Source organism: Calidris pugnax, unplaced genomic scaffold (genome assembly GCF_001431845.1).
Source record: "Calidris pugnax isolate Ruff unplaced genomic scaffold, ASM143184v1 scaffold44, whole genome shotgun sequence".
Classification (NCBI taxonomy): domain Eukaryota; kingdom Metazoa; phylum Chordata; class Aves; order Charadriiformes; family Scolopacidae; genus Calidris; species Calidris pugnax.
The window spans coordinates 772,865-799,508 of NW_015094506.1; the positions used below are offsets into that span (position 1 = coordinate 772,865).

General features: G+C 36.8%; 1 protein-coding gene across 1 annotated transcript; it reads left to right on the forward strand.

Moving 5' to 3' along the window:
* CRY1 (cryptochrome circadian clock 1) lies at positions 1-26,644 on the forward strand. Its single transcript, XM_014963979.1, has 14 exons — positions 1-20; positions 9,643-9,751; positions 13,323-13,465; positions 14,773-14,957; positions 16,222-16,310; positions 16,902-17,042; positions 17,136-17,447; positions 19,840-19,991; positions 20,089-20,291; positions 21,071-21,172; positions 22,334-22,426; positions 23,613-23,684; positions 23,780-23,887; positions 25,980-26,644. Exons 4-13 carry the CDS (start codon positions 14,840-14,842, stop codon positions 23,881-23,883), a joined length of 1,386 nt encoding a protein of 461 aa, XP_014819465.1. The 5' UTR covers positions 1-20; positions 9,643-9,751; positions 13,323-13,465; positions 14,773-14,839; the 3' UTR covers positions 23,884-23,887; positions 25,980-26,644.

Below are 26,644 nucleotides of genomic sequence, written 5' to 3' on the forward strand. Positions count from 1 at the left end.
TGGGGATTAAAGCAAATAAGGTTTGTTTTTCTTCAGTTTGACCTCTAGTGGGGAACAATTCTTCTTGCTTGAAGGTTCTGCGTAGCAATAATACTTATCAATGGTGATTAAGTTTCCAGAATTCAGAGCCTACAAATGCTCTACTATCATTTTTTTTTTTCTGTAGAAATAATTTGGAGTTTAAAAAAAATATATATTGTTTCTTAGGAGTATCTTTTTTCTAGAATGCTAACAGTTGTTCTGCTTTATACTCAACTGCTTTTCTTTTAATCACTTTGTCTTCAACAAAGTTTATCCACTTTCAGGAAGGTGGGCGTGGTGCTTCCCTTCCCCCCCCCTTTTTTTTTTTTTATTAAATTGGCAGAGTTCCTGTGTGCATCTAAAAATTAAAGTGATCCTGTGTAGGATGATAGTTTCCAGTTGTCTATCTGTCGTCTTTCAACAGTCAAAATATTAAAAAAAAAATTGACTGGTCTTCATTCAGGAGGTGAATTTTGTTAATTCATTCCATTCCACTGAAAGGAATGGGTAGACAGGGAAAAAGAAAAAAATAATGCAGTTGTTCTAATAAAGGTTTCATTCTTCATAAAATAGTTCTTCATCTAAGCTGCTATCACTTCTGCAGAGATGTTTGAATATCACTTTTTAGTTATCATAATGTTCCACTTAAATGTACTACGTAAGTTTTCAAGATTAATTTTGTTACTTCAAGTGAGGTACTTTCTGTGGTCCTTGACCCCAGTGTTGGTCCTGACCTTCAGCATTGCAGTTGTGGCAGATGAAGATAGTGTGTTTATCTAGAGGTTATTTGAATTTTTTCATGTATTATGTCTTGAGCTATGTTTTGTATACCAGGGCTTACGTTACTGAGCTCTGTGCATCTTTTTTTGTCAGCTTTAGACTTTGAGATGGAAGGCCTCTGCAGCATGAAGTGAACCATTACCTCCATTAGTCTATTCACACGCTAAGAAAATTTGGGACAAAGTGGTGTTTTTCTAAACTTAGGCAACTTCATAAACAAAGCTGTGTTTCAGTTACCTGTGGGGGCGTTTTTGTTTGTTTGTTTATGTTGACTCTTTCTACATGATTATTACTCAAAAACCTGAACACATTTTGGTCATGTTTAGCTTGTATTTAGATGTGAATGACTAATTTCAGTTTTGAAAGACCAGTTCAGAAAGTTTGGGCCTTCTTGATTCATAAGAGTAGCAATGGGAAGTAAGGATAATGCTGAATGTCTGACCACCATAAGGCGAGCACCACAAGAGATGAAATCCAGTCAGTTCTAATGAAGACTTTCAGGATTAGCTTCAGGGTTTTTTTTTCTGTTTTCCTAACTTTCTACAAATTTCTGTACTTGCTAGTAGATTTCAGCTTTACACTTAATTCTCTTCTATTAGCTTAATAGATTTTTCAGATATGGGAAGCCAGAGATGATAGAATTATATCTCAAGGACTCACAATTTATTCAGTGTGGTTGAGAAATATATTAATTTTACATAATGTTTAATTTCTGGGAAACTTAAAACTATGCACAATCTTAAGAGCAGTAATTATAACCTTAAAAAGGTCCCTTTAATATAAGGAAAGTAAAAAAGTTTTATTCAAGTGAATGAGGGGCAGTATAAAATTTGTCCTTCAGAATCAGATTGCACGACTGTATCTTGTTATAGTGTTCTTATCCTACTTGCTCTTTTGAAATGAGCCGTAGCTGTTACTTTCTCATGGACAGCTTAAATTGCCAAAAATAACGTGGCTGAACTATTTTATGAAGCAGGCCAGCTATGGTTTAATTACATCAAGCCATATGAACTACTAATTTAAGAAAACTTGGGTACATGAGAATTAAGGAGTTTTAAATTTATTTAAATATGAGCAGCATGTCTGTACTCTCAAATAACTTTTTGTAATTTGCTTCTAGTTCCTATTTCCCCAGCTGTCCCCACTGCAAATATGTTTGTTTGCTCTTGGGTTTTCTTTTATGGAGCCAGCTAGTTTTTCTCTAGAAAGAGTAGGTATAAGGAATTGAAGTCAAATAATAAGGACTTTGATTTATCAGATTGGAATTAGAGGATTAGAGAAAAATGAACACAGAATATATACATTGAAGAATGGAAGACACTGGGAGAGAGATTTAGGAAGCTGAGAGCCTGTTAGTCTCATACCACCAGAAGGCTGACCTTTGTAACAAGCAAGTAATTTGAGATGTTTGTTGCTACTTATATATGAATAGTTTAGATGAATAATAGGTGGTGCCCTTTGAATTTGAAGTTAAGATCGATATCTTTACAGAAGCTTAATACCCTATTTGCTGTGACCTGTGGCTCACAAAATAGAAAAAAAAAATACAGATTGCTGTTTGGGAGATTATGAACATCTTTTGAATAGGACAAAAATGTTGTGTGTTTCCTTCCTTTGGGGAATGGTAACCTTAAAAAGGTAGTTCAATTGGAGAGGAATTAACGAGGAATGATATGTAAGGAAATTCTAGCTTTGTGTTCAGTGTAAGCTAGGCTGGATTCAAACAATTTTATTGTTCTTAATAGAGCAGTATTGTTTGCTGTAGTTGGTGTAGTCCCTCTCTATGTATGAAGCAGTCTTTGCCACTTAGCTTCAAAGAAGGTGTACCCAAAAAGGACTCAGCTTGGAGAGATTATATTTTAAACATTGGTTTCTCTCAGTTATTGTCCAAAGCCCTTTCTTTCATCCTTTTTCAAAGAGTTGAATCTCTTTCACAGCAATGACAAATATTTCAGCTGTACATGGGCTTGGGTGTATCTTGTATTCTTCCTCCATCACAGCTCTGCTTTGGCTTGAAAAATTATAACAGTAGTAAATATTAGAGGAAAAAAAGTGATGCACTTCATGGTCTGTGCTTGATTTTGGTTTTGCATGTGGATCAGCTCTTACTAAGTTATGAAAGATGCTGAAGTCCTGAATTGCTCCCTAAAGGAGCTGTGTTTTCTCCACTGACTGTAGAGCAACCCTGAAAGAGATTAGTTGGCTCCCACAGCCACTTTACTGAAGTATCTAAAGTTAAATAGCATACACTTTTTCCTGCTCTTGTGTACAAGCTTAAAGGATAATACCTCCTATGAAATGTATTATTGTATACCTTTTTAGGATGTGGAAGTTGTATGTGGTATCCGTTGAAACAATGTAATATACTAAGGCATGCCTCTGTGACCTTGATTTGGTAATAGGAAAATATTACTATGGCTTGCTGCCAAAGGATGCGGTGGAGTGTACATAACACTTAAATCCTGTCTGAGCTTAATCTTCTTACAGTTTCATAAGAACATACAGCTCGGGCTAAGATACGTTTGCTTGGCAGCAATTAAACAGGAAAATATGCTGATAAAATATTGAATATTTTATATAGTGCATAAAATTTGAGGTACTTCTCAGTGTCTCATACTCTGTTTTGGTATTTGATGAAATCCACCTTATGATTCCTGTAGAAGCTAGTATGAGGAATATGTTTACTGAAATGATATTGGACTTTCATTGTGACCTAACCAAACACCTGGCAAAACAGCAGATATGTACAAAAGAAAGGCTCGGTCTCTCTCTCTTCCCATGAAGAGAAATAAATGTTGCATAACTTATTAGTACAGTCAGGGTGTAATCCTGTAAACTATAATCACTTTAAAAAATGTGATTGATGCTATAGAGTGTGTAATATTCTTTCTTTTTATTGAATCCAGTTCTGCTAAACTCTGAAAGATGGAGGAGTGTCTGATAGCAATGTTGGGAAAAAAAAATGAATGGGAAAATAAAGCTAGTAGATGTTAGGCTGTTTAAAATAATTATGATCAACAAAGTCTGGGTGGGAATCACGTATCTGTAACAACCTGAATCTTTTGTTTGACAGTGCTTTTCTTTCATTGGAGAGATTGTAACCTATGGCTTGTCATGAGAACTAGTGGGTAGATAAAAGATATTTTAAAAGATTGGTTAAAAAGAAGTTTGGATGGATTGTTGGATGTTGACCAGTCATAGGTAAAAATATTAATAAAACTTAGGAACAAAACTAGTTTTAGCACTGTTCTTTTTCACTCGACTTTTTAAACTTCTTCCTCAGAATGAGGAAGCCTGACTAGATTTCTGTCTTTTCTGTGCAGTCTAACACCCCTGACTTGCCTAATGATTAAATTCAGAATCTGCATCAGTTCAGAAAAAAAACTGGAACTGAAGTTTCTTGATCCTTAATGGCTTAGCACTACCATTTTCAGATCTGGGTGATGTCTGAAAGAGAAGTCATTGCATTTTATGTCCCCTCAATTCCCAGCAACTGTCCTCATTTCATTCTGACAAGGATGATTCTATGTGATTGTGGTTTCTGGGTGTTTATTACTCCAAAATATAAACCCAAACAGGACTTAACAGTAGCCTTAAACAGTGTGTCTGTAAGTATCCTTCTTGAAAGTCTCCTCCTAAATAGAAATGCTACCTTTTTAACAGACTGCTTCCGACTTCTTCCCTGGAGAAAGTCTTCCATCATGTTAGTAGTGCAGAGCCAGGAAGGCTGCATGATGTAGTTCTTAGTTTTGTTCATTTTGTCAATGGTTAACTGTGTTAACAATTAGTTATTTAACTCTTTGAATTTCTACCTTAATGGTGCTGGATTATTTCAGTTGCATTGTGGCTAAAATTATGCTCTGTATTGTACAAGCCAGTTTCTGGCAGTCACTCTTAAAATGTAATAGGGCAGAGCATTGGCTTCAGACCCCAAGCAGATTTTGCATGATTGGCAGCAGGGAAGATTGTGGAGCTTTTTTTGAGCCAGCAGCAAAGATATTATGTGCATGTCTTTCAAAGAATGTGATCTTCAGAAGCTTTCATGAAAATTCTGAATATCCATAATTAGATGACCCTGAACAAAATGTGTGTAATTCTCTCTGAGAATGTTGCTTGAAGACAGGTATGTTTTGTATTGGCATCTTCCCTGTGTTACAATGTCTTTTCTGCGTCCCTCCATCACCTCAGCCATGCGTGTACCTCACACAGTGTCCTCCTGTGAAATCAATGGTGAACTTTTCCTTTTCCTTCTTCTGGTTTGTCCAAGGGAAATTGAAGACCAGATGAAGTAACCTGGGCTGATGCTCTAATCTGATAAAAAGTATCTGTGCACCCTTTTTGTGTGTTTTTAGTGGTCATGTGATGTAGTTTTTATATTCATTCAAAGTGAAAAAGAAAGTGCTTTCCCATTGATTCTTAGGTTGAGAGGAAAAAGTTGGTTTAGATTGCAGACTCAGAAACATGAGCTGTTACTGTAGGGGGAGATTTAAATAGCTCCTAGCTGCCAGACTTTAGTGTGGAATGTAATAGGGTTCAAGGCTAGTAGCTCTTGCTTCATAGCTCCTATGAAGAAACTTTTCCTCAAGAGCTCATATAGTGAAAATAAATTAAATTACTTTTTGTGAGATGGAGGTTTCATATTTGGTTTCAGGTCACAGACAAATTTACCTTTCACTTTCATTTGTGTTATACTGTGAAAGGAATGTTTTTATGAGCATTTTGGTGTATCTCTTCGGAGAGAAAGCTCCAATAATTTTGCTGTGTCTGTGCTACAATGTTGCTCTTAATTGTTTGCATGTCTGTGCTAAGCAAAACACCTGCATGTCCCTGTGCTGCAGTAAGTGCCCATGCATAGGGTTAGAATCATTCAGAACTATTTTCACTTGCAAACAGGTGTTACCAGTCAAAATGACAGCTTGGAAAACTAAGCTCCTCTCTTCCAGATCCCATAATAATTCACTGTGACAGTGTGTTGAATGCTGAGAATTATTATTTTATTATTTTTCTGTTAGTGTGTTTTGTATATGTGGGGATGTGCATGTTGTGAACATGTTATTACTCCTTCCTGTTATGTGTATGTTATAGATGAAACATTAATTTGTTGGGACAGGAGATAAATGCAATGCATTATAATGCCATTCCAAAATTGGAGAAAGTGCTGGAATTAGAAGTTGTCCCAGGAAGCTGGTCCAATTAAAAAATTTCCTTTCATGTGAGCCTGTTCACATGGGTATATATTATATTGGATGAATGCAGAAGTTCTGAAAAGTAGAATTTTCCTTTCTTGAAAGTAATTTGTATCTGGATATAGCTGAAGCTAGATGTTAATTAGCATGTATTTAACCAGGGTAAAGGTGCTGTGCTGCTTCTGCAAGTTCTAAAGGTACTCATGAGGAAAAGATGAGGTGAAAAGTTGGGTTATGACAAGTAGTTGATTCTTGTAAGTTTCTTGGTAGTGGTTGTATCTAGAAGCAATGATTAAGAAGGTTCATTTCTAATTAAGCAAGGCAAATCTGTGTAAACGCTTTTCTTTTTGACAAATTTATTAACGCTTTAATAAGAAAAATCAGGGAATTGTAGGAGTTGAAGGTACATTCAGATATCTAGTCCAACCCCCCTGCCAAAGTAGGTTCACCTGGAGCAGGTTGTACAAGAATGCATCCAGGTGGGTTTTTAATACCTCCAGAGGAGACTCCACCACCTCTCTGGGCAGCCTGTTCCAGTGCTCTGTCAGCCTCAAAGAGGTTTTTCATTGTGTTGAGATAGATAGAATTTCCCGTGTTCCAATTTGTCCCTATTGCTCCCTGTCCTGTCGCCAGGCACCACTGAAGAGTCTGGCCCCAGACTCTGAAATGCCTTTAGATGTAGTATAGTATAAATATAGTTGGTGAAAACAATAGATAAGTAATTATTTGCAGCACATTTTGTTAAAACATATTTGATCCAACTGAAAGATTCAAATATGCTTAAATAAACTGCATGCTTATTCTGAGTAACCACTTGTAAAATGAATCTATGTTCTGAAAGTCAAAGCAGTGTTCTTTTGCATTGCTGTTACTGTAGATATAATAGGGTCGCTAGGGTTTAATTTGGTCTATTATTTTTGAACAATATGCTTTCAGTGGCAGCCTTGCTACTCAAACTGTGGTTTGGCAGCTTTTCGTTTGTTCTGGTTTTGTTCAGGTAGGGGGAATGTGTGTCTCCCCCAGCCACTCTACTGCTCCCCTCCTACATATATTTAACAATTTGAGTCTACGCTCAATGTTTGTTTGTTAATGTTTGTTAAATACAAGAAAGAGTTTTATGAGACTGAAATGCAGGAGTGTGTGAAGAGACAGTTAAGAGAGATAATAGAGGGGATTTGGGCAACCAACGAAATGGAGATTAAACAGTATTAAGGGCAAGTTTAGGGATCTTGCATGTGAATTGGAGCCTGGGTCAGTGCATGTAATCTTCTTGAATAGGATTTTGTGCTGAGTCCAGACTAGAAATTGTATGTTATGGTCAGTCAGGTAGGAAGAGAAGAGATTGAGAAATTAAAGGGAACTGAGATGCAGATTGGGGGGGAAAAAAAATGTTTCCTGAAGGACTGGTTTTTACTTAATTATGAGCATTTTATGTAACCAATTTCTCTTCATACCCTTTCCCTCTATTCTGTGGTATGAAGTTAAAAACAAATGAACACCAAAAAAAAACAGCCCAAAAAAACCCAAAAAGCAACCCCAAACTAAAAAAATAGCAACAACAAAATACCACCAAACAAAAAAACCCGAACCTTTCCTAGATTGTACCAAAGGCATCTGGGACACTACTGCTGTTTTTCATAGCAGAACTCAGGTGGATAAACTTGGTGATAAGGTCTGTCATACCAAGTTTCAAAAAAAAGATAAAATGAAGCTGTGCTTCTCAGAGTCCATCTGGAATTGACTTTGACCTGGGAATGTGGGACCCAAGATCTCTCTGACAGAAGCATGAATGAATTCTCATCTGATTCTTAAAATTACTCCTTTGTGGTTTCTATACTAAATTAGCATACTGAAGTTTCTTTTTAGATACAACAATATCCTTCATGATCTTGTTACTTCAGAGCTTTTGTTGTTGGTTTTTTTTTTTTCAAAATAAAACATAAAGTGAAATAACTAGACATTTTTGGCTTGTTCCAGTCATTAAACGTATAAGCATAGTTGCTAGCCAAGAAGCAGTTGTATTCTTGTCCATTGGCTTCCTCTCAGACTTACTTGCTTTCTGTTACCCTTTCTGGTCAAGTGAGCCATGCATTTTTTTGATTTAATAGGAGCTAGGCGCTTTTCCTGCCAGCTTTCCATATATTAATTTTTTATTTTTTTCCATATAAAGCTGGAGGCAATGTGTTAGGTGGGAATCACTTATATTTTTCTAAGTCTCTAGGAAATATAAAAAATGTTGGTAGGTTTGCAACAGTCCTATATGCTATAATACCTCCTAGGTGGTGTACCATTTTTGTTGTAGCTGGTTACTTTTTAGGATTCATTCTTAAAAACCTAGGTGTTTTATGAACTCCTGATTTTAATAAAGGCACTGAGCAAACAGGTTTATCTTTGGAATGCTCTGGGCAGTTGTATTTGTGCAGCCTGCCTTTCCCTGGTAGCCCCATGGGTGCAGTGTCTCCAGTTGCCCCTGTGGTGTTATCCTCCTTGCCTTGCACCTGCATGTAGTGTCATTACAGAAGACTCCCAGCAGTAATGGCCTGCAGTGTGGGAATCTCCTTGGTTTTTTCCGTTGCTTTGGGTGTAGCTTTTGGTTTATGGCAGGGGATCCAATAATGTGGGTGCACAGAGGTTCATGACTGGCAGGCTCTGACTCAGCGGCTGCCCCGATCAACACACACTTTGAGTGCCGACAGCATTGTAAGTCAGAACAGCCAGCGAGCTTTGAGCAACTCCTGGTGAAAACTATATTGGGAGAACTATTGTGGGGGTACCAGTTAATAAGCTGGAGAGGAATCCAGGGGAAGGACACTCATCTGGAGACCCCCAGCGCCTCTCCCTCTGGCTCGCTGCAAGGGAGAGTTTTCATTTTTCCTCTCCTTCCTTCTGTTTTTATTTGTTCCCCAAGCAACTTCCATCATAGGAGTTATTTTTAGTTACTGAACCCAGTAATAAACCTTTGCATATATGTGAACCCATCTTGACGTCCTTTGTGCAGCTACCTGTTCCTCTTGAAGACTTGCAGATTTGCAATGCTCCATTCCTCCCCCCACTTTTTATTTTTCTTTGTCTGCTGATTTGCTCATTAAATAATTCAGGTGACACCACAGCTAACTGCATGAAACTTTGTTAGATAGAAGGCTGTTTTTATAAAAGCAGGCCAAAGGGATAGGTAGGACCATGTAGTCCTTTAGTATGCTGTTTTTAGCAACAGTTCAGGCTGCTGTGTTGCAAGAAGGACTTGGATTAAGTTTAGTAGCAGGATGCCAACAGCTGATTGTCTGTTTGTTTGCTTGGAGTTTTTTTGTGTGGTGTGTTGTTTTTTTTTTCTTCTTGTCACTCTGTGTGACAAGATACTTCTAGTTTTGGTAATGAGTATGTTTTATTCCATTCCAGAGTTGAGCAGTGTTGAGGTGAAAACTTAAAATGATGGTGCAGTTTGCTTTTCTGAATTATGTATTATTGAATATATAATATGCTATTGAGCTACTGTAAGCTAAGGGTAACTAGGATGTGAACATGCATGGATCACCCAAATACATATCGAAGACTGAAGGTCTGATAATCTTTGTTGGATTGTTCCTCATAGTTCCTGTTTTCTATTGTAAAATTGTCTGTTTTGCCTCAATAAATGTTTCTTTACAATTCCTTGCAGATTCCTGCTTCAATGTCTTGAGGATCTTGATGCCAATCTACGGAAACTGAATTCACGTTTGTTTGTTATTCGTGGACAGCCAGCAGATGTTTTCCCCAGGCTTTTTAAGGTAAATGCCACATTGCAGTAGTTGTTTCTATCCATAAATAGGACCGACGAAATAATTTCAACTATGAATGTTTCTTGTACTGTATGCTTCAGTGCAAATTGTTATCTATGCTAATACTTAACTGTTCTTGCAGTTTCTCTTTAAGGTTGTTTTTGATAGATTTGTTTTTTTCTCCTCTAAAGTGCATATCACCAACTGAACTGAGTTGCTCTTGGAGTTTACAATTTTTTGTTTCTTTCTTTCCAGCAATGGAACTGATTTCTAATGGTTTGCTAAGTGTAGGTACTTTATATTACTAAATTTTCCTTGCCAGGTTCCCTTTGAAAACTGAAATATAATTCTGTGCACGTGAATCCAGGTTCAAAGCCTGACCTGTGAACTCAGTGTTTTATTTAGGCTGAATATCTGCTCTGGTTGCTTTTTGTCCATTGAAAGTGGTTTAATAAGGTTTTTCTGGTAGTAGGCTTGGTAAAAGCATAGTGCAGGTAAAAAGCAATTTCTAGTCAAAGAAATCTAAGGCTTTTGTGGGAAAGGGTCTTATTATTGAGCAAATAAAGCTGTGAGGGATTGTTACTGATATTAATTTGCCTTCCATAGATAATAGTGTATTAAGGGTAACAATGCTATAATAGGATAGTAAAAATTAACACTTTGCAGATTGAATTTAAAAGTTTTAATGGAATGGCTGGGTTGAGGTGACTGAGATGAGCAAGACTGTGGGAGGAAAAAAATAAATATCTGTTTTTATTCCCAAGTCTGCAACACCAAGTTGAAAACTCAACCAAAACTCATATTTCCATCTTCATTCTTGTGCTTTAGTTTGAAATGCTGACTGGATGGTACCCTGGTCATCTTTTGATTTCCCTTCAGTCAAGAACTTCCTGCAGGGGTACTGTGGCACTAGTTTCTGCTTGCAACCCCCCAGATATTCAAGCTTGTTATATCTGCCTGCCAAATGTGGTTTGATTGCATTTAAATAGGGGCAAAGATCTTGCTGTTGTGTGTGTTGCCTTCTGGATTTGGGTGACCTCTGGCAAGTTTTCTTAAATAATTTAATGGCTACCTTGACAGCTCTTCTTTTGGATCTTGCTACTAGGCTGATCTTTCTACGCCTAATAGCATTGGAGTGCCACATTTTCAGAATATTAATTTTACTGCTGAGAAGGTAATGAAAATACCTTGTCATATAGATAGCATACAGCTATCAAAAAAGAACGTTCACATCTATCTGTCTTTTGTTTCCTCAAATTACCAAACAATGTCTTTCCTTGAGCAAATAAGAGACATTGTTGAAACTCTTGAGGACTTCTTCAACTTTCTTTCGGCTGAAGACTTGGAACTTGCATCTCTCTAATCATTAATCTCTCAGCCTCTTTTGCCAGAGCAGTAGCTGTACATCAGCCACTTGCAGTGCAGTGAAGGGCATATAACAAGCTTTTCAGATCATCCTCATTAAATGTCTCAAAGGTGATCGATGACCCTGAAGAACACATGTAGATGTTTTTTGGCTTGGAGAATATAACTTTAAGTAAATAATGGTAGGAGGTAGTGGAACTTCTGTAGAGCCTTGTCAGGAGTCCTATCATAGATGCCAGCATCTGTGGATTTCCTGGGGACGAATGTTTCACAGCTGTCTTAATAGGGCTTTCATTTTCACAGTCTGAATGATGATTCCTTCAAAAGGCACTATCTATCTTTATCCCTGCAAAAGGCCTCAAGGACCTTTAGAGTCTTACATTCGTGTGTGCATATATACCTACATAAAACTGTTTGCTTTCTGCTTTCCAGTCCTTCAGAACAGCTTTGTTTCCCTTAAGACACTGAATTCAGTGTCACATGTTTTCAGCAGTACGAGCTAAAGGTGCTGTTGATAGCAGCAGTAGGCTGTCATCCTTTGGAGTAGCGCATAGAGCCAGAATGTTTTTACCAGTGGAATTTACAGGACTTTGCAAAAAAAATTTTTTTTGTTTGGTGGTTGTTGTTTTGTTTGGTTTTTTTTTTTTAAATAAATTGAAGATGGTGATTCCATCTGACTGCAACTTCCACTAGTAGCAGGCACCCTCTTGGTGTCTGTTGGTTGACTTGAACCTGTCAAGTTTTGATTGGTTCTTGCCTCATTATCTTCAGTTTGTTCTGTTCTGCTCTGTATCTCTATATTTGTATATCTATCTCTGTATTTGGGACTGGCTTGATAAAGAATTAGAGATTGTTCCAATTCTATGTTATTTGAAGGTATCTGTGTTGCTAAAAGAATTCAGCAGTATGTGCAAAGCGATTTGTGTCCATACTTCTTCTAAGTACCTAAATCATGGTGATGTGATCTGGATGTATTCACATCACGTAGCACTTGTCGCAGAGTTCCTTGGCTCCCCTGGGGACATGGCTCTGGCTCTTGGACATGTTTTTTATAGTTTTCTTTACAATATGCCAGAGGAAAGAAAGATTTAGAAAAAATATCTGCTGCACCTTGCCAGATAGTGGTTTTACATTATGAAATGGGAAATAAATGTTGTATGAGGGTGTAGGAGGTTCCTTGAGGATTCAGGGCCTGCTGGCTAGGTCTTGGCAAACATAATGATGGAAAGAGCCAAAGCTTCTTTCAAAGAGCAAGCACTCCTTAGAATTGCCTGTCCTCAGGGTTGTACCTGGGCTTCATCTAGGAGAGAGTTAGAAGTTAAACAGAGCCCTTGTTGAACAGTGTAGCGTGCCCCTTGTCTCTTTGGTGTAAATCCAGTTCTCTGAAATAGTCTGGCTGGTGTGTTTAAATCAACTGATTAAGATTGAGGTAATAGAAAGGCATTTATCTGAGTCTGGCAGGATGGTTTTCTAGGATCATTCTATGCACCTTTCCAGTTTCCTACTATTGCAGAAGCCGTAGCCATTAGTTGATCCCTTTCTTTGCTTATTTTCCCCCACCTGTTTCTGTTGGCCTTGGTAACTTAATCTATGACATAAAGGATATTAGACTTGAAGGAGTCTTCTTTTTAGGAGACAGATTAATTTGTATTTTTTTTTTTTAGTTGAGAATTTGAAGATTGTCTGTTCTGGTAGGTGAGGGGTAAGGATTTGGAAAAGGGAAGGAAAGTGTGTGGTGTTTGATTTGAGGGGAGGGGGAGTTATTTTGCTCTCCCCCACTTCAATTCTGCTGTTAAAGCTGACAGGCATACGTGAAAAGCTTTTCTGCAGAGCAGGATACTGTTGCTGATTAATGTCCAGAAGACAGCCTCTGTCATCTTTCCCTTCTGTTGTGTCTCTTAAGGTGGTATATGGATCCTAGAGTTAGAGCTGGGTTTTCAAAATTTGCACAGAAGTTGTCTCATTGCTGTGCATCCACAGTAATGGGATAGATAGAGGGGTTTTTCTCATGTCTGATTCCTGTTTAGATGCCAAAATGTTGGACTTCATGAGTCCGGGTATCTAAATGTGCTTTGGGCCTTTGTGTATCTGACAACTATCTGCAGGTGGTCCTGCAAGCTGACGTTCCATCTTGTCCATGTGCTTCCCATTTTTCTTTCCCTCACCATCAAGCAGCTGAGTTGCTGAAGGACCACATTTTTGTTTTGTGTTGCAGGAATGGAATATTGCTAAACTTTCTATTGAATATGATTCTGAACCATTTGGGAAGGAAAGAGATGCAGCAATTAAAAAGCTGGCTAGTGAAGCTGGAGTGGAGGTCATTGTTCGGATTTCCCATACGTTATATGACCTAGACAAGTAAGTTATCACTATCTCTGATTTTAAAAATGTAAAAAAAAAAAAATTAAGAATTTTACATAGTATTTGGTTAGATATTGTGTGCTGCTTTCTATGCAGAGCACTTTATAGTTAGGAAGACTACAAGTTTGTTTTATGTTTCTCTTTTATCCATCCATCCAAATTTTATTACATACTCAGCAGAACTCTGCAATTCCAAAAAATGATATGTAACTGTATCCGAAATACAGTTGTTCTTGAAAATAATGGTCATATTAATTATCTGTCTTCATGATGAAGATACTGAAACATGCCTGTAACTTCTCCCAAATAAGATCTGTTGTTGTTTTGTTAGATTGTTTCACTTGTTGTACACAAGTTAGCAGAAAATCCTTAATTTTTCAAGAACCGTTTGCTACCATTTGTTATGTATCCAATAAGTAATTGGGGATTGTTTGATATCCCTGCATTGCCTTACTTCATGTCTTGTTTATATTTTTTCCACAGATCTATTTAAAAGGATTAGTATTAGCTCCCTGTTATAGAAACATAGTCCACAAACTATTCCAATGTATGACTTGGCCTCTCTTAACATTGAGTAATTTATTGTGGTAGATACCCATTTTATTCTGTTACAAGCCAATGTAGGAGAGGCAGCTAGACATATGGGAAGAAAGGGAATTAGTTACTGTTTTGAAACCAATACCTGGGTTTAATTTTTTTTTTATTCCTTTATTGCAAATTCTCCTGTCCCCACCCATGCACCCCTGCCCAAATGAACAGTCAGTTTCATGTACCACTTTGTATTGAAGTTTTCCTGTTTCCAAGATTGTAGCTATATTTAAGGAGACAATGCAGAATGTGGAAATTGTGGCTTTTTACAACAGTTGCTGTATTCAACAGAATACTCAGTACCAGAATAGAAAAACTGCTATTTTTTTTATGTAAATAGCATAGTCTTGTATGTGACTTGGATGTATCTTTATGTAGCTATAGTCTCTCATTTGCTTTTCTGATCTGTTTTTCTTTGCCTTGAGCTGTCCATATTCATTACTTAGTCATTCTTGAGGGACTTTCCTCAGCCCAGGAATGAAGAATGATTGACTTGGTCATAAACAGTTTATATATGCTCTTAGTGGGGAAAATAGGATAGTAAAATTAAAGTTCAAACTGTCTGAATTACCATGTATATCTGTGATTTTTATATAGCATGCTAGAGGCAGGTAAGAAGATATTTCTATATATGTATAGGTGTGTATATTTTATTTAAAAAACAAAAGAATTGTTATGTACTATTGTCTGACATACTTTTTTTTTTTTAAATCCAGAATAATAGAATTAAATGGAGGACAGCCTCCTCTTACTTACAAGCGATTCCAGACCTTAATTAGTAGAATGGAACCACTTGAGATGCCAGTGGAAACTATAACCCCAGAAGTAATGGAAAAATGTACTACTCCAGTTTCTGATGACCATGACGAGAAATATGGTGTGCCATCACTTGAAGAGCTAGGTATGTTCAGAGATTGCTTTGACATTGTGAAACAAGTAAGATGTAATCTACCACTAAAAGCATAATACTTAAAATAACCACAAGTGGTTCAACTTATGGTTGTTAAACTGATCCCTACAACAACTGTAGTTGTTTTCCTTTAAATGAAAGGTCAGATAGATCAAACCACACTAAGTAGTGTTTGGCTTCTTGTAATACAGCATAGCCATTTTTCCCGTGGTGCCAAATAATCATTAAGCTACTAGTCTTTGATACTTCGTTTTGCATTAAGTGCATTTGCTATCTTTGTGCTTCATGTCACTAATCTGTCATTTTACAAGTTAATTAAAAAAGCCCTCTTGTCTTGCAATGGCAAAAAAAAGATAAGACGACAAATAATTTAGAAGCTTCTTAAAATAGAAAAAAATGTTTTTGTAAATTTAATTTTTACAAATAGTATCAAGCTATTGTTCTGTGAATGCTTCCCTCCCATCCCAAAATAGAAGCAAATGGTATGACTTCTAAATTGCTAACAAAAGGGTCTGGACAGATTTTGGCTAAGATGTGGCTGCTCAATCTAGTCCATTCGAACTCTCATGTAACAGACTTTGCTTTTAAAGCATTTTTAAGAAGAGAAGATCTCACTGTAGAGAAGTTAAACTATGGGCAAAAGCGTTATCTCATGCACCTGGTGAACAAACTTGGGGGAGAGGTTGGGGGTGTGGAAGAAATCTTGTTACTTTCTTTTTCTTTTGCAGTGCAATTATGTGTTTATCATCAAATTGACAGTAATCCTCATCTGTTATTTAAGTCAAGGTCAATGGAACCTAGAAATGCTTTGAAGTAGATGGAAAAAATTTTTAAATATCCTGTAAATTACAATGGTGGTTGTTGCTTCTTAGTATTAATTAAAATAAAAAGTTGTGGTTTAGGGATAGCCCACATATTGCAGAGCTGAGAACTTGAAAATAATGTGAAAAATGATAGTTCACTTTATGCAAAAAACAGAAGTAGTGGAATTGAAGTAAGACCATTTAGCATGTAAAACTTGCAAATTAATGTAAATGTAGAAGTAAAACTTGGCTTTGTCTGCAAATTAGAGGTATTGAATGTGCTCTGATAAGACTTGGTTGCATGCTGGTTTAGAACTTGTACTTTGCTATCTGTCCAGCTTAGGGTTATTCTCAAGATAGAATAAAATGTAGTCAAGTATCAATATGCTAGGATTTTGTTGCTCTGCAGTATAAGCAAACAAGGAATTTCCTTGTTTCAATTTGTTTTTCAGGTTTTGACACGGATGGTCTGCCTTCTGCAGTATGGCCAGGGGGAGAAACAGAAGCTCTTACGCGATTGGAAAGACATTTAGAGAGAAAGGTATGTTTCAAATCATTGCAAGTATGACCTATTTGGGAAGCAATTGCTCTTTGCAATTAAATGTAAAAGACATTGGGCAAGTCACTTAAAATTTCAAAACCACAAACTTGAACTCAAGTCCTTGATAAAATGCTGTAAATCAAGTTGCTGTTTCTTAGCTTTAAAAGGTGACAGCAGGTTGTATTCAAATTAAATTTTAGAGAAAGTCTGTTATACTGTTTTCTACTAAAAATATATATATTTTTTGCTTTGGAGGAAATTTTACTTGAAACATACATTATAACTTTGAAGTTGATAAATGAATTTTCTTATAACTTTTGCTGGTTGCCCATGTTTCCGTTGTATTTAAAAGAAAGGGATAGCTTATTCTGGAAGAAAGCTCATGCCTTCTGCATTGAGGTGAATTATCTTTTAGATATCTAGGTATTCTGGTGATTCAAGAGGAGCCCCTAGATATTGTAGGTAACATGTCCAGCATCTGGATTTATTTATAGACAGTGCGTGATTCCTCCCTTTATGATTACAAATTGCTACCTAGCCTGTAGACTGATATTGCTGTGTGGTTTTTGTTTTGGGTTTGTTTTTTTTAAGGCTTGGGTAGCAAACTTTGAAAGACCACGAATGAATGCAAATTCCCTTCTGGCAAGTCCTACAGGGCTTAGTCCCTACCTCCGCTTTGGCTGTTTGTCCTGTCGTCTTTTTTATTTCAAGTTAACGGATCTGTACAAAAAGGTATGACTTCTGAGTAGTCAGATACACATTCTTAGATGCTGTGATTTTTCCTCTTCTCCTGATAACGTGTTTTCCTTTAATGATGATCTTCAGGTAAAAAAGAACAGCTCCCCTCCCCTCTCCCTCTATGGCCAGCTGTTATGGCGTGAATTTTTCTACACAGCAGCGACTAACAATCCACGGTTTGATAAAATGGAGGGGAATCCTATCTGTGTTCAAATTCCATGGGATAAGAATCCTGAGGCTTTGGCCAAGTGGGCAGAAGGCAGGACAGGTTTTCCTTGGATTGATGCAATTATGACGCAGCTTCGTCAAGAAGGTTGGATTCACCATTTAGCCCGGCATGCTGTAGCATGCTTTTTGACTCGAGGTGACCTCTGGATTAGCTGGGAAGAAGGAATGAAGGTATTGTTTCTTATTCTTGATTTTCTTAAAGTGCCTGTTAAAGTTTCAGGTAGTCATTCTACAATTGTTGTTACTGTGTGGTGTAAGTTGAATTTTAAACCTTAAACTGTGGCCAAAATTAAATGGGTTCTGACAAACCAGTGGTGCCGAAGCTTTGCCTGTTGAATGCCCCCTTTTTATTGGAATACTGGAGTGTTTCTTGCAGTCAGTAGATCTGCAAATCTTTCAAATTTGAGATTTCTTCCTAAATCTTGGCAAAAAACCATGGATTACTCTAGTAACTGAAATTTCTTTCTAGTCATACAGTGTGAAGTGTTTCTGTGCACTTCTCCATCTGCTTCCTTGCAAAGGGAAAGCACCATGGGAATTAAAGGGAGAAAACTAAAAGCTGAGAGTCTCCTTTCAGTAATTTCTGTCCCTTCACCCAGTGTTAGAAGTGTGAGTATGGGCAACATGATTTGGCTGAAGTTTCAGCGTAATTGATTTCTATGCAAGTATCCAAGAGATGCTGAAGTTCAAGTTACAAATGTAAGTCTTTTAAAGAAAAGAATGGAATAATTTAATCTTGGCCTTTTGAATCAGTTTTAAATTTTTATAAGGGTAGCCATCGTTTACTGAGCAATGATAATCAATTAAAAATATTTTTTTATTTTTGAAATCTAAAAAAGAATTTACTTCAGGATTGTGACCTCATATTTATATATGTATATAATATTATAAAACTTCACTTTTCTTACCAAATCAGTTGAAAGCAAATACTTTCGTTTAAAAAAAAAAAAAATTCTCTTGGTTACACAACAGCATAAGCTGCTTTTGGAATTTTCCTCTGCAGTTCATAGATAAAGACATTGAAGATTCACATACATAGATAGCTCAGGCAAACAACAAAGCTGTATATTACAGGTAAATGCTAACTTGTTCTTACATTTGAAATAGGAGGGGCCAGATTTGTGCAGTGGAAGGATGTTTAATTTATACGGCTGAGCCAGCAAAAGTTAATCTGCCCTTCTGTGACAACATTGTTTCCAAATTCTTATTACATGGCAGCATCTAGTGGAACAGTGGTGTGCTAACACCTAATGTTCTTTAGAAGATCTTGTTATGTTATTAGTGACTTTCTATTTAAAATGTTTTTAGAAGTATTTTCAGATAAATTTTGTTTTTCACATAGTTGCAGGTATTTAGATAAAGATACTTTTGTAACACTCAGTGTATATTGTAGAATGAATCCTTTATTGAATATATGTAGAGAGATTTTCTTGTTTAATGGTATTACCTTATTTAGACTTTATATTGCAATAATATTAGTTGAAGTTGGGTGGCAGTAGTAGATGCTAAGTTTTAGTGTCTTAGCATAGAGAAAGATGATGGGGGTTTTTTTGGAACATTTGGAGATGATGCAAGTTTGAAAAGAAAACTGGAACTTGAAAAAGTATGTATTAAATAAGTATCTGTTTTGAAAATTACTTCTTAGTGCACTGTTTTTATAACAGGTACTTGAATGTTCTTCAAAGAATGTGGCTTCTCTTGTTAGTCTGTATTGCAGAGATGCTTCTTTTTACACAAGTTAGTATTGTCAGTGTTAATAATTAAAAAATAATCACTGCTGGAAACGTGAATGCTTTACAGCTATTGAGAGTCAGATTTAAAGTAAAACCCTCATAAATCTTCAACTTCCTCATGGGTTATTTTTAATATAATAGGGGGTAGCAATTACCAGAGAAGACTCTTTTGTATTCAGACCAGAGTTCATTATCTGTCCCACCATTCTGCAGCATGCTTGGTGCTTCATTATACCTCCAGGATTTAAGTATGCATCCTCAAAACCGTGACTGACTAGAGAAACAATTGGCCTTCGAGAATGCAACTTCTGAATGTTTATGTTGCCCTGAAACTCTTGAACAGCAAAAGGTGCTGTGCAAGTTGAAGTATTCAGACTGACAATGATAAGTTTGAAATATGTTCCCTGTTTTCTGGAAGTTTGCAAAGCTTACTCAGTTGTAATGCGATGAAGCAACCCTTCTGAAAGCAACAAATGCCACATGCAAGCAATCAGGCTCCAGCCATCCTTTGGGGATTTTTTTTTTTTAAGGATGTATTTATGCAAGAATGTGTAACTTCTTGGTTGTAGCTTTCTGAGATGTCCGTGAGGTTTTTTACAGGGTAAAAGCCAAAGAGGCTCTTGCACTTCTATTCTTGAGTTTGATGTTTAAGTGAAGTATTTGCAATTGTGCACTGAGCATTCTGTGGATGTCGCCAGGTAAGAGAGTGTTGCTGTGTTGAAAAGCTGGGTTTCTTCTGCTGAAATCAGAAACTCAGAACAATTCCTGGAAAAGTAAGTGTCTCGAAGGTGTGTTGTGTTCAGACTGACTTGTTGCTCGAATTTCCTAAGGTCTTTGAAGAGCTCTTACTTGATGCAGATTGGAGTGTGAATGCTGGAAGCTGGATGTGGCTATCCTGTAGTTCCTTCTTTCAGCAGTTTTTTCACTGCTACTGTCCAGTGGGTTTTGGCAGAAGAACTGACCCAAATGGAGATTATATCAGGTAACTCACAGTACAGAAATTGCAGCGATTCATGGATGTTGCTTAAACTGTCAGGTGGCTTTATACTTAAAGTAACCTTTTTATTTATTTTTTTAAGACGTTATTTGCCGGTACTTAGAGGTTTCCCTGCAAAATACATCTATGATCCTTGGAATGCCCCAGAGAGCGTCCAGAAGGCTGCTAAATGTATTATAGGAGTTAATTATCCCAAACCAATGGTAAATCATGCAGAGGCAAGCCGTCTCAATATTGAAAGGATGAAACAAATCTACCAGCAGCTTTCACGATACAGAGGACTGGGTATGGTTATAGGCTATTGGTTTTATTTATTTGAAAACTTCTCTCAACTTCTAGCAATTAATACTTCTGTCTCATAGGAGTGGTAATCAGATATGAGCTCAGTGTGCTGACCAGGAATGTGTATCCAAATCAATGAAGGCATTAAATGTAAACCAAGAAAGGGAAGAAAGAGTTTGAGTGGAGCGCCTCTTTCCAAATCTTACCCAGATTTTTTTTTTTTCTGTGGGTTTTTGGAAGTTTTTTGGTTAAACTGGGTCTTCTGTACACTTTAATACCCTTGAAGAGGTAGATTTTGATACCAGTGATTAGAAAATTAAGGTGGCTCATAACTTTAACTATACTGTATCTGGATTTGCAAATGCTGTTGCTCAAATAGACGAGTGCAACCTCTGGTAGCATCCTTCCTAGTTAGGAAGGACTTTCCCCTGTGCTCTGAGAGGTAAAACACGTGCACTTGTGTTGCTCAGGAAGGTGTAAGCAGTCAGTATGTTCAGATACTGATATTGGATCGGGATGCCTTGCACTTCAATTAATGCTGTAATGAATATTGGGAAAGTTATACAGAATAGTATGTTGAATATGTCTGTAAGTAATTCTGAACTAAAATTACTTGGCAAGATCCCAGAATTAGGCAAGATGGAGATATTCTCCTGTTATAAAGGTAAATCACTGAGGGTGAGGGTGGAGAACTGACTATCATGAGGGGAAAAAAGCATGCTACAATTAATCTTTTTTTTACTGTCTTTCTTTATGGCTATATGTTTTACTTCATTGCTTAGGTCTTCTTGCAACAGTGCCTTCTAATCCAAATGGAAATGGAAATGGTGGCCTAATGGGCTATTCACCAGGAGAGAGCATTTCTGGCTGTGGTAGTACAGGAGGTCAGTCAAATTCTTTCAATACCTAGAATTAGTGGAACTGAGCTGTATAAGCTTCTTTTATAATGCCTTTGGCGTTATGTATTATAAGAGTGAGCTGTTTTCACAAGACGATTTTTAGGGCCAGTCACAAACATTTTCAGTTTTATTCACTAAGTTTGGTAGTATTTGTATATAGACACCTCCTAGATTTTTTTCTTAAACTTGTAAGACTTTTTTAGCCTATTTTTCTCCCTGAAAATTACTTATTAACATGTATCAGTTTGATTTCAAAAGCATTTGAATGTGATTTTCTTCTAGAAGTCTACAAGCATCCTGATTATTTATAATATGAAAATTTACAAATCACTGTCAGAACTGGTAGTTTTCTAATGCTAGCATTAGATTGCTTACTGAAATTTAATTCTGCCATATTGTCAACAACAACATGTTTGACAGTGTCTGAAATAACCTAATATAGAATTTATCATACATTTTTGATGAAAATTACTTTAGACTATTAACATTCTCATTGTAACGTACAAAGACTAGCATTAGCTAGTTACTAAATAAAAAAATAAAATTAAGAATAGTGTTAACGTTGTATAAGTCCATGGTGCATCAATATCTTGAATACTACGTACAGCTTGGACTCCTCATTGTAAAAGGATACAACAGAACTGGAAATTTACTGGGTTTGTGTTCTCCTCATGCTTGAGTCAAGGTAAGAAGCAGATTGTGGAAGACGATGGACCTTATTATTCTCAGCCAGTACATTTCCTCTCGAAGAATTGAAGTCTAGACTCCTTAAAGCTGGGTGCTTGAGCTTTTATTTCTTTTAAGTTCAGAGATTTAGAATACATGATGGGCTTAGTTAAAAACAAACAAACAAAAAAACCCCAAAACAACCCAAACATTATTTGTATTCTCTTCTCCTTAGAATGTATACATATATCTACTTAAATGTATACATGTACTTACACTTTTCACATCAGGAACTTACCTATTTTGTAGGATGTTACTCTGTATTCACCTGAACTTGCAAGTGTCAATTTGGAAAGATGGAAGCATTAGAGCTTTGGAGCTGTTCTGAGGTGGAGGGGACAAAATCCCAACATTTAAAATTCCAGAACTGGAATTGTATCTTCTGTTATGTTTAAGTCTTTTTTTTTCCTGCCTCTCCAGGAGCTCCGCTTGGAACTGGTGATGGCCATGCAGTTGTTCAGCCATGTGCCCTGGGAGACTCTCATACAGGAGCAAGTGGAATTCAGCAGCAAGGTATTATGGCAGTGCCTGTCTGTAGAGGATCTCCAAATCCTTGCAACTATGGAAAGACAGAGAAAACATCAAAATAATGTGGATAGATTTTTGGTGACAGCTGCTGCCTACGACTTGAACTGGCCTTGTTTCTGTTCTTGAAACATAAAAATTATTTCTTAGAGTGAACTTGCTTGTCTTGTCACTTTTATCTCTAAAATGTTCATTTAGAACAGTATTTGTATGTTTTGAGTGGGAGGAATCACAAGTGTGACTAAACAAAAATTAATAAACATTATCCTAGGTTACTTTAAAGGAAAGATACTGAAAGAGAGAATTTCACTTTGTGTATTTGATAACGAAATTTGCGTGTTATCTTTTCCCTGATTTTACTACCACTCTTTTCATATGTAATAAATTTCCACAGTTTTGTGTGGATATTCTCATTGTGGAGGCAAACTTTGATTACATCCTTTATACAGAAACTTGGGCTGTGATTTGTGATAAATCAGAATTGCGATCAAATCTAGCACAACTTCTCCTTTCTTTGCAGTCTTAGCAGGTTGTGTGTTTACTGTTTGTAAAAGACTGTAATCTGTGTTTTGTTTAAGCATCCAGAACGTAACCAGAACACCACAACTGTTCAGAATAAGAAACCTTGCAACTGCTTTTACTAATTTGCACTGTTTATGCAGAGTGCTGTGTCAAGGTTGCCAGTGGATAGTTTACATGAACCAGAAAATAGTTTGCCTCTTTCTTTAAGTTAATTGTGTGGGGTGGGTTGGTTTTTTTCACAGCTTAGTTATGCTAAGGATTTGCTAGTATTGCTATAACAGAATAATAAAAAAGATGAGGAGACTTGGAAGAGAACATATGTTAAAATTTATAACAACTTAAAGTGTTTGGATATATAAACATTCTGCTTGTTGCAAATATAATGCATAAATACGTATGCAGTTAATATTGTTCACAATGCATATATAAGTGCATATATATATATATTTAACTGCTGTAGACTGCCATGCGGCTTCTTTTTCTTAGCATAAGAACTCTTCTACATTCAGGATGGTTTCTGGCAGGATTTTTCTTGATAATGGAAAATAAATTGATTGGCTCCTTTTTTTTTTGTTGTGAAGAATGTAATTGTGCACTTGCTTGCAGTTCTAAATTTTGTTTATTATAATAAATATCTACTGTATCTGAACAGGTTACTGTCAAGCAAGTAGTATCTTACACTATGCTCATGGAGACAATCAGCAATCACACTTATTACAAGCAGGTAATTTAAAGACCAACAAAAAACCCAAAAAGCTTTTCCTGAATATATGAAGGTGCAATAGAGTCTTAATGTCAATACTGGTTTTAAATTATCAGGAAGAACGGCCCTTGGTACTGGCATTAGTGCAGGGAAACGCCCAAATCCAGAGGAAGAAACTCAGAGCGTTGGACCAAAAGTCCAGCGACAGAGCACAAATTAAACTGGTAAGATCTGAGAAACCTTAGTTACCTTGTTAATGAGTAAATTCCTGTGCAGATTTTGTGTCTATGATATCTTTCCTATCACTGCAATGCAAATGATCCTAAATTATTGCTGTAAATACTTCAGTTCCAGGTACTGTACAAACTACAAAATCTTAGCTCTAGAGAGCTTACAAAGGAAGTAGTTACAAAAATGGAACCGGACCAGAGATTATCGGACACAGATTATTTGAGGTGTCAATGAAAGGAAGATGAATAAACTGTGGCTTCATACACATCAGCACAGCTGTTTATGTAGCTTCAGTTATTCTCGCCTCCCACAGCTCACCTTAAGTTGTTCCAGCAGCACTGTTTGTGTGAACGTATGGTGACGTGAACCAGAAGACTAACACAACTTAAAAGGAAAGGCTTAAGGCCTGGATTCGAGTTTTAGACATACGAGTGGACTAAGCAGAACACATTTTAGACTGCAGAAAACTTGCAAAATGCTGATACTGCATACAAAAGATGTAGGAACAAGAACGACTTGAAGACTTGGGCATTTGTCATTGAGCATCCTGCCTAGGTTACAGACCAGGTTGCCAAAGTTTGTCAAGAAAAGCTGTGGTGAAAAGTACTTGAATTTGGAGAAGGGGGAATTGCTAGATAGATATACACAAACAGGTATGAAAATGTGTAGAGAGGAGGAGTAAATTGGAGAAAGAGTTTGATTTCTCTGATGTCATCAATATTGAGAAGATAATTGGATCTCGTTTTTTGGATAAAGTGATGTAGGAACAGCATAGAGAAAAGAGAAGGCCAAACATGGTACACTCCTTCCCTCAGTGAGCTTCATTTGAGAGCAATACGGAAGATGACCTGAAAGACAAGTTAAAGAGTAATTACGTAGGAGAAAAGCCAAAGAATGAAGGGCTGCCTGTAACAAGAGGGGAGAAGATTTCAAGACTAGGAGTCTGTAGATTAAAAGTAGTTGACATGCCATTTCATCCTTATCTTTTACAAAAAAAAAAGAAGTTGAGTTGGTCGTTATCCACCTGGATGCAGTCCTGAGTAATGTGCTCTAGGTGTTCCTGCTTTAGCAGGGGAGTTGGACCAGATGATCTCTAGAGGTCCCTTCCAACTCTGACAATTCCGTGATTCTGTGATTATGAAGTTTGACAAATAAGTAAGAATAATAGCACGTAGGTGAAATAATAGCACATGGAGGGACTTCAGTGGAATTGGAAGATAGGGATCCCATACAGCAGGTACAGAAGATGCATTCACTTTTATAGATAAAAGGGGAAATTCAATCCACTTCATTTGGATTTGACAGCAATATCTAAATTTGCTTATTATGCAAGTCAGCACTTTGTCAAAGTTATTGTGGTGCAGTGAAGAATCACAGTGTTGTTTCCATAACGCTTGTCACTTGAAGTGAGCTGAGACCTTAGCGATTGATCCATCTGCTGTTTTTCTCACATACTGGAAGCACTGTAAGATGTGCTTCTGTGTTCTCAAACAGATTTCTGGTACTCGGATGGGCCCAAGTGGAACATAATTCCGAGAGAGACCCTGTTTCAATAGCTGTCTAATCCTTAGTATGTGCAAATTCAGTCAACATTCATATTTTGCATTGCAGAATTCCTTAGGTGCTCGTGTCTGTGTAGAAGTGGTGCCTGCAGAGCAAACGTCTGGTTCCTGTCTAAGCTCTTTTTCAATTGAGAGACAGGTTGGAGGGGTTTCTAGTTTGGCAGAGAAGAGTGATTTTTGTTAAGGGTGTTCAAAGCATGCTGCAAAAGCATTATAGTCAAATACAAAAATCAGCCAAGATCATACTCATTAAAACTGCTGGCAAAAGGATGTGCGCCTTCTGAGGAGCTCTAAAGTACAGAGGTTGTTGGGTTTCTCTCTTTTAATTTGTTTTAGTTTTTTTCCTTCCTCTTTCAGCCTCTAAGTAGAGTAAGAAACAAGAATTCTGAGTGTTTGGGCCAATACAAATGGGGACAGGGCTTCCTGCACTGAGAAGGGGGAAAAGAATATTGGTCCCTTGAATCATTTCTGCCTTCTTCAAACTGCAAGCTGCTTAAGAATAAATTTTTTTTTTCTCTTGCAGCATTATTGGAAGAGAAGATACCACTCAAAGAACACACAGGACAAAATTCCTGCTATTCTTTATTGGAAGTAAAGTGTTGTGAGAGTACCTGTACTAAAATTACATACCTTTTCATAAATTATTTTCAGTTGTTCTCAGTTGTAAACAAGTCCAATTTTTGGAATGCATTATTTCTAACCGGCATTTCTATGGTTTTTAACTTTTTAACGACTTTCACAAAGGGCAAATTGAGTTTTGTATATAAAGTATTTGGTGAAGAATTTGCTAACTTAATGTAAATATAAACATTCATGATTAGCAATAGACCCATCAATATATTTTTGATAATCTTTCATGTATATGGTAGTAGGAAAAGCTGTGGTGATGTTCTGTAAAATGAATGGACATAGAGGGTTTTGAAGTTTTTAAATTGTTATTATTTTTAGATTCCAGAACTTCTGTATGATCAACTTCATATTTTCATAATGTAAGTGCGTAGGACTGTGTTTAATCAAATACAGTAGAGTTGTAACCTCTATTAATCACATCTGTATATAAGTCATATGCCAATTTTTTGTCAAGTTGTAAAATTTTCCTGTATATGTCCAGTCCTTGTATTTCCCAGTTGCCTTGTTCAGTAATGACATACCTTGTTAATAAAAGAAAATTGTATATATAGGTACATA

Excerpts from the sequence above, each read along its gene's own strand:
- CRY1 (XM_014963979.1), top strand. The coding sequence starts at position 14,840 with ATGGAACCACTTGAGATGCCAGTGGAAACTATAACCCCAGAAGTAATG. Across the intron at positions 17,043-17,135 it reads TAACGGATCTGTACAAAAAG|GTAAAAAAGAACAGCTCCCC; the intron begins GTATGACTTCTG and ends GATGATCTTCAG. Across the intron at positions 19,992-20,088 it reads CCAAATGGAGATTATATCAG|ACGTTATTTGCCGGTACTTA; the intron begins GTAACTCACAGT and ends TATTTTTTTAAG.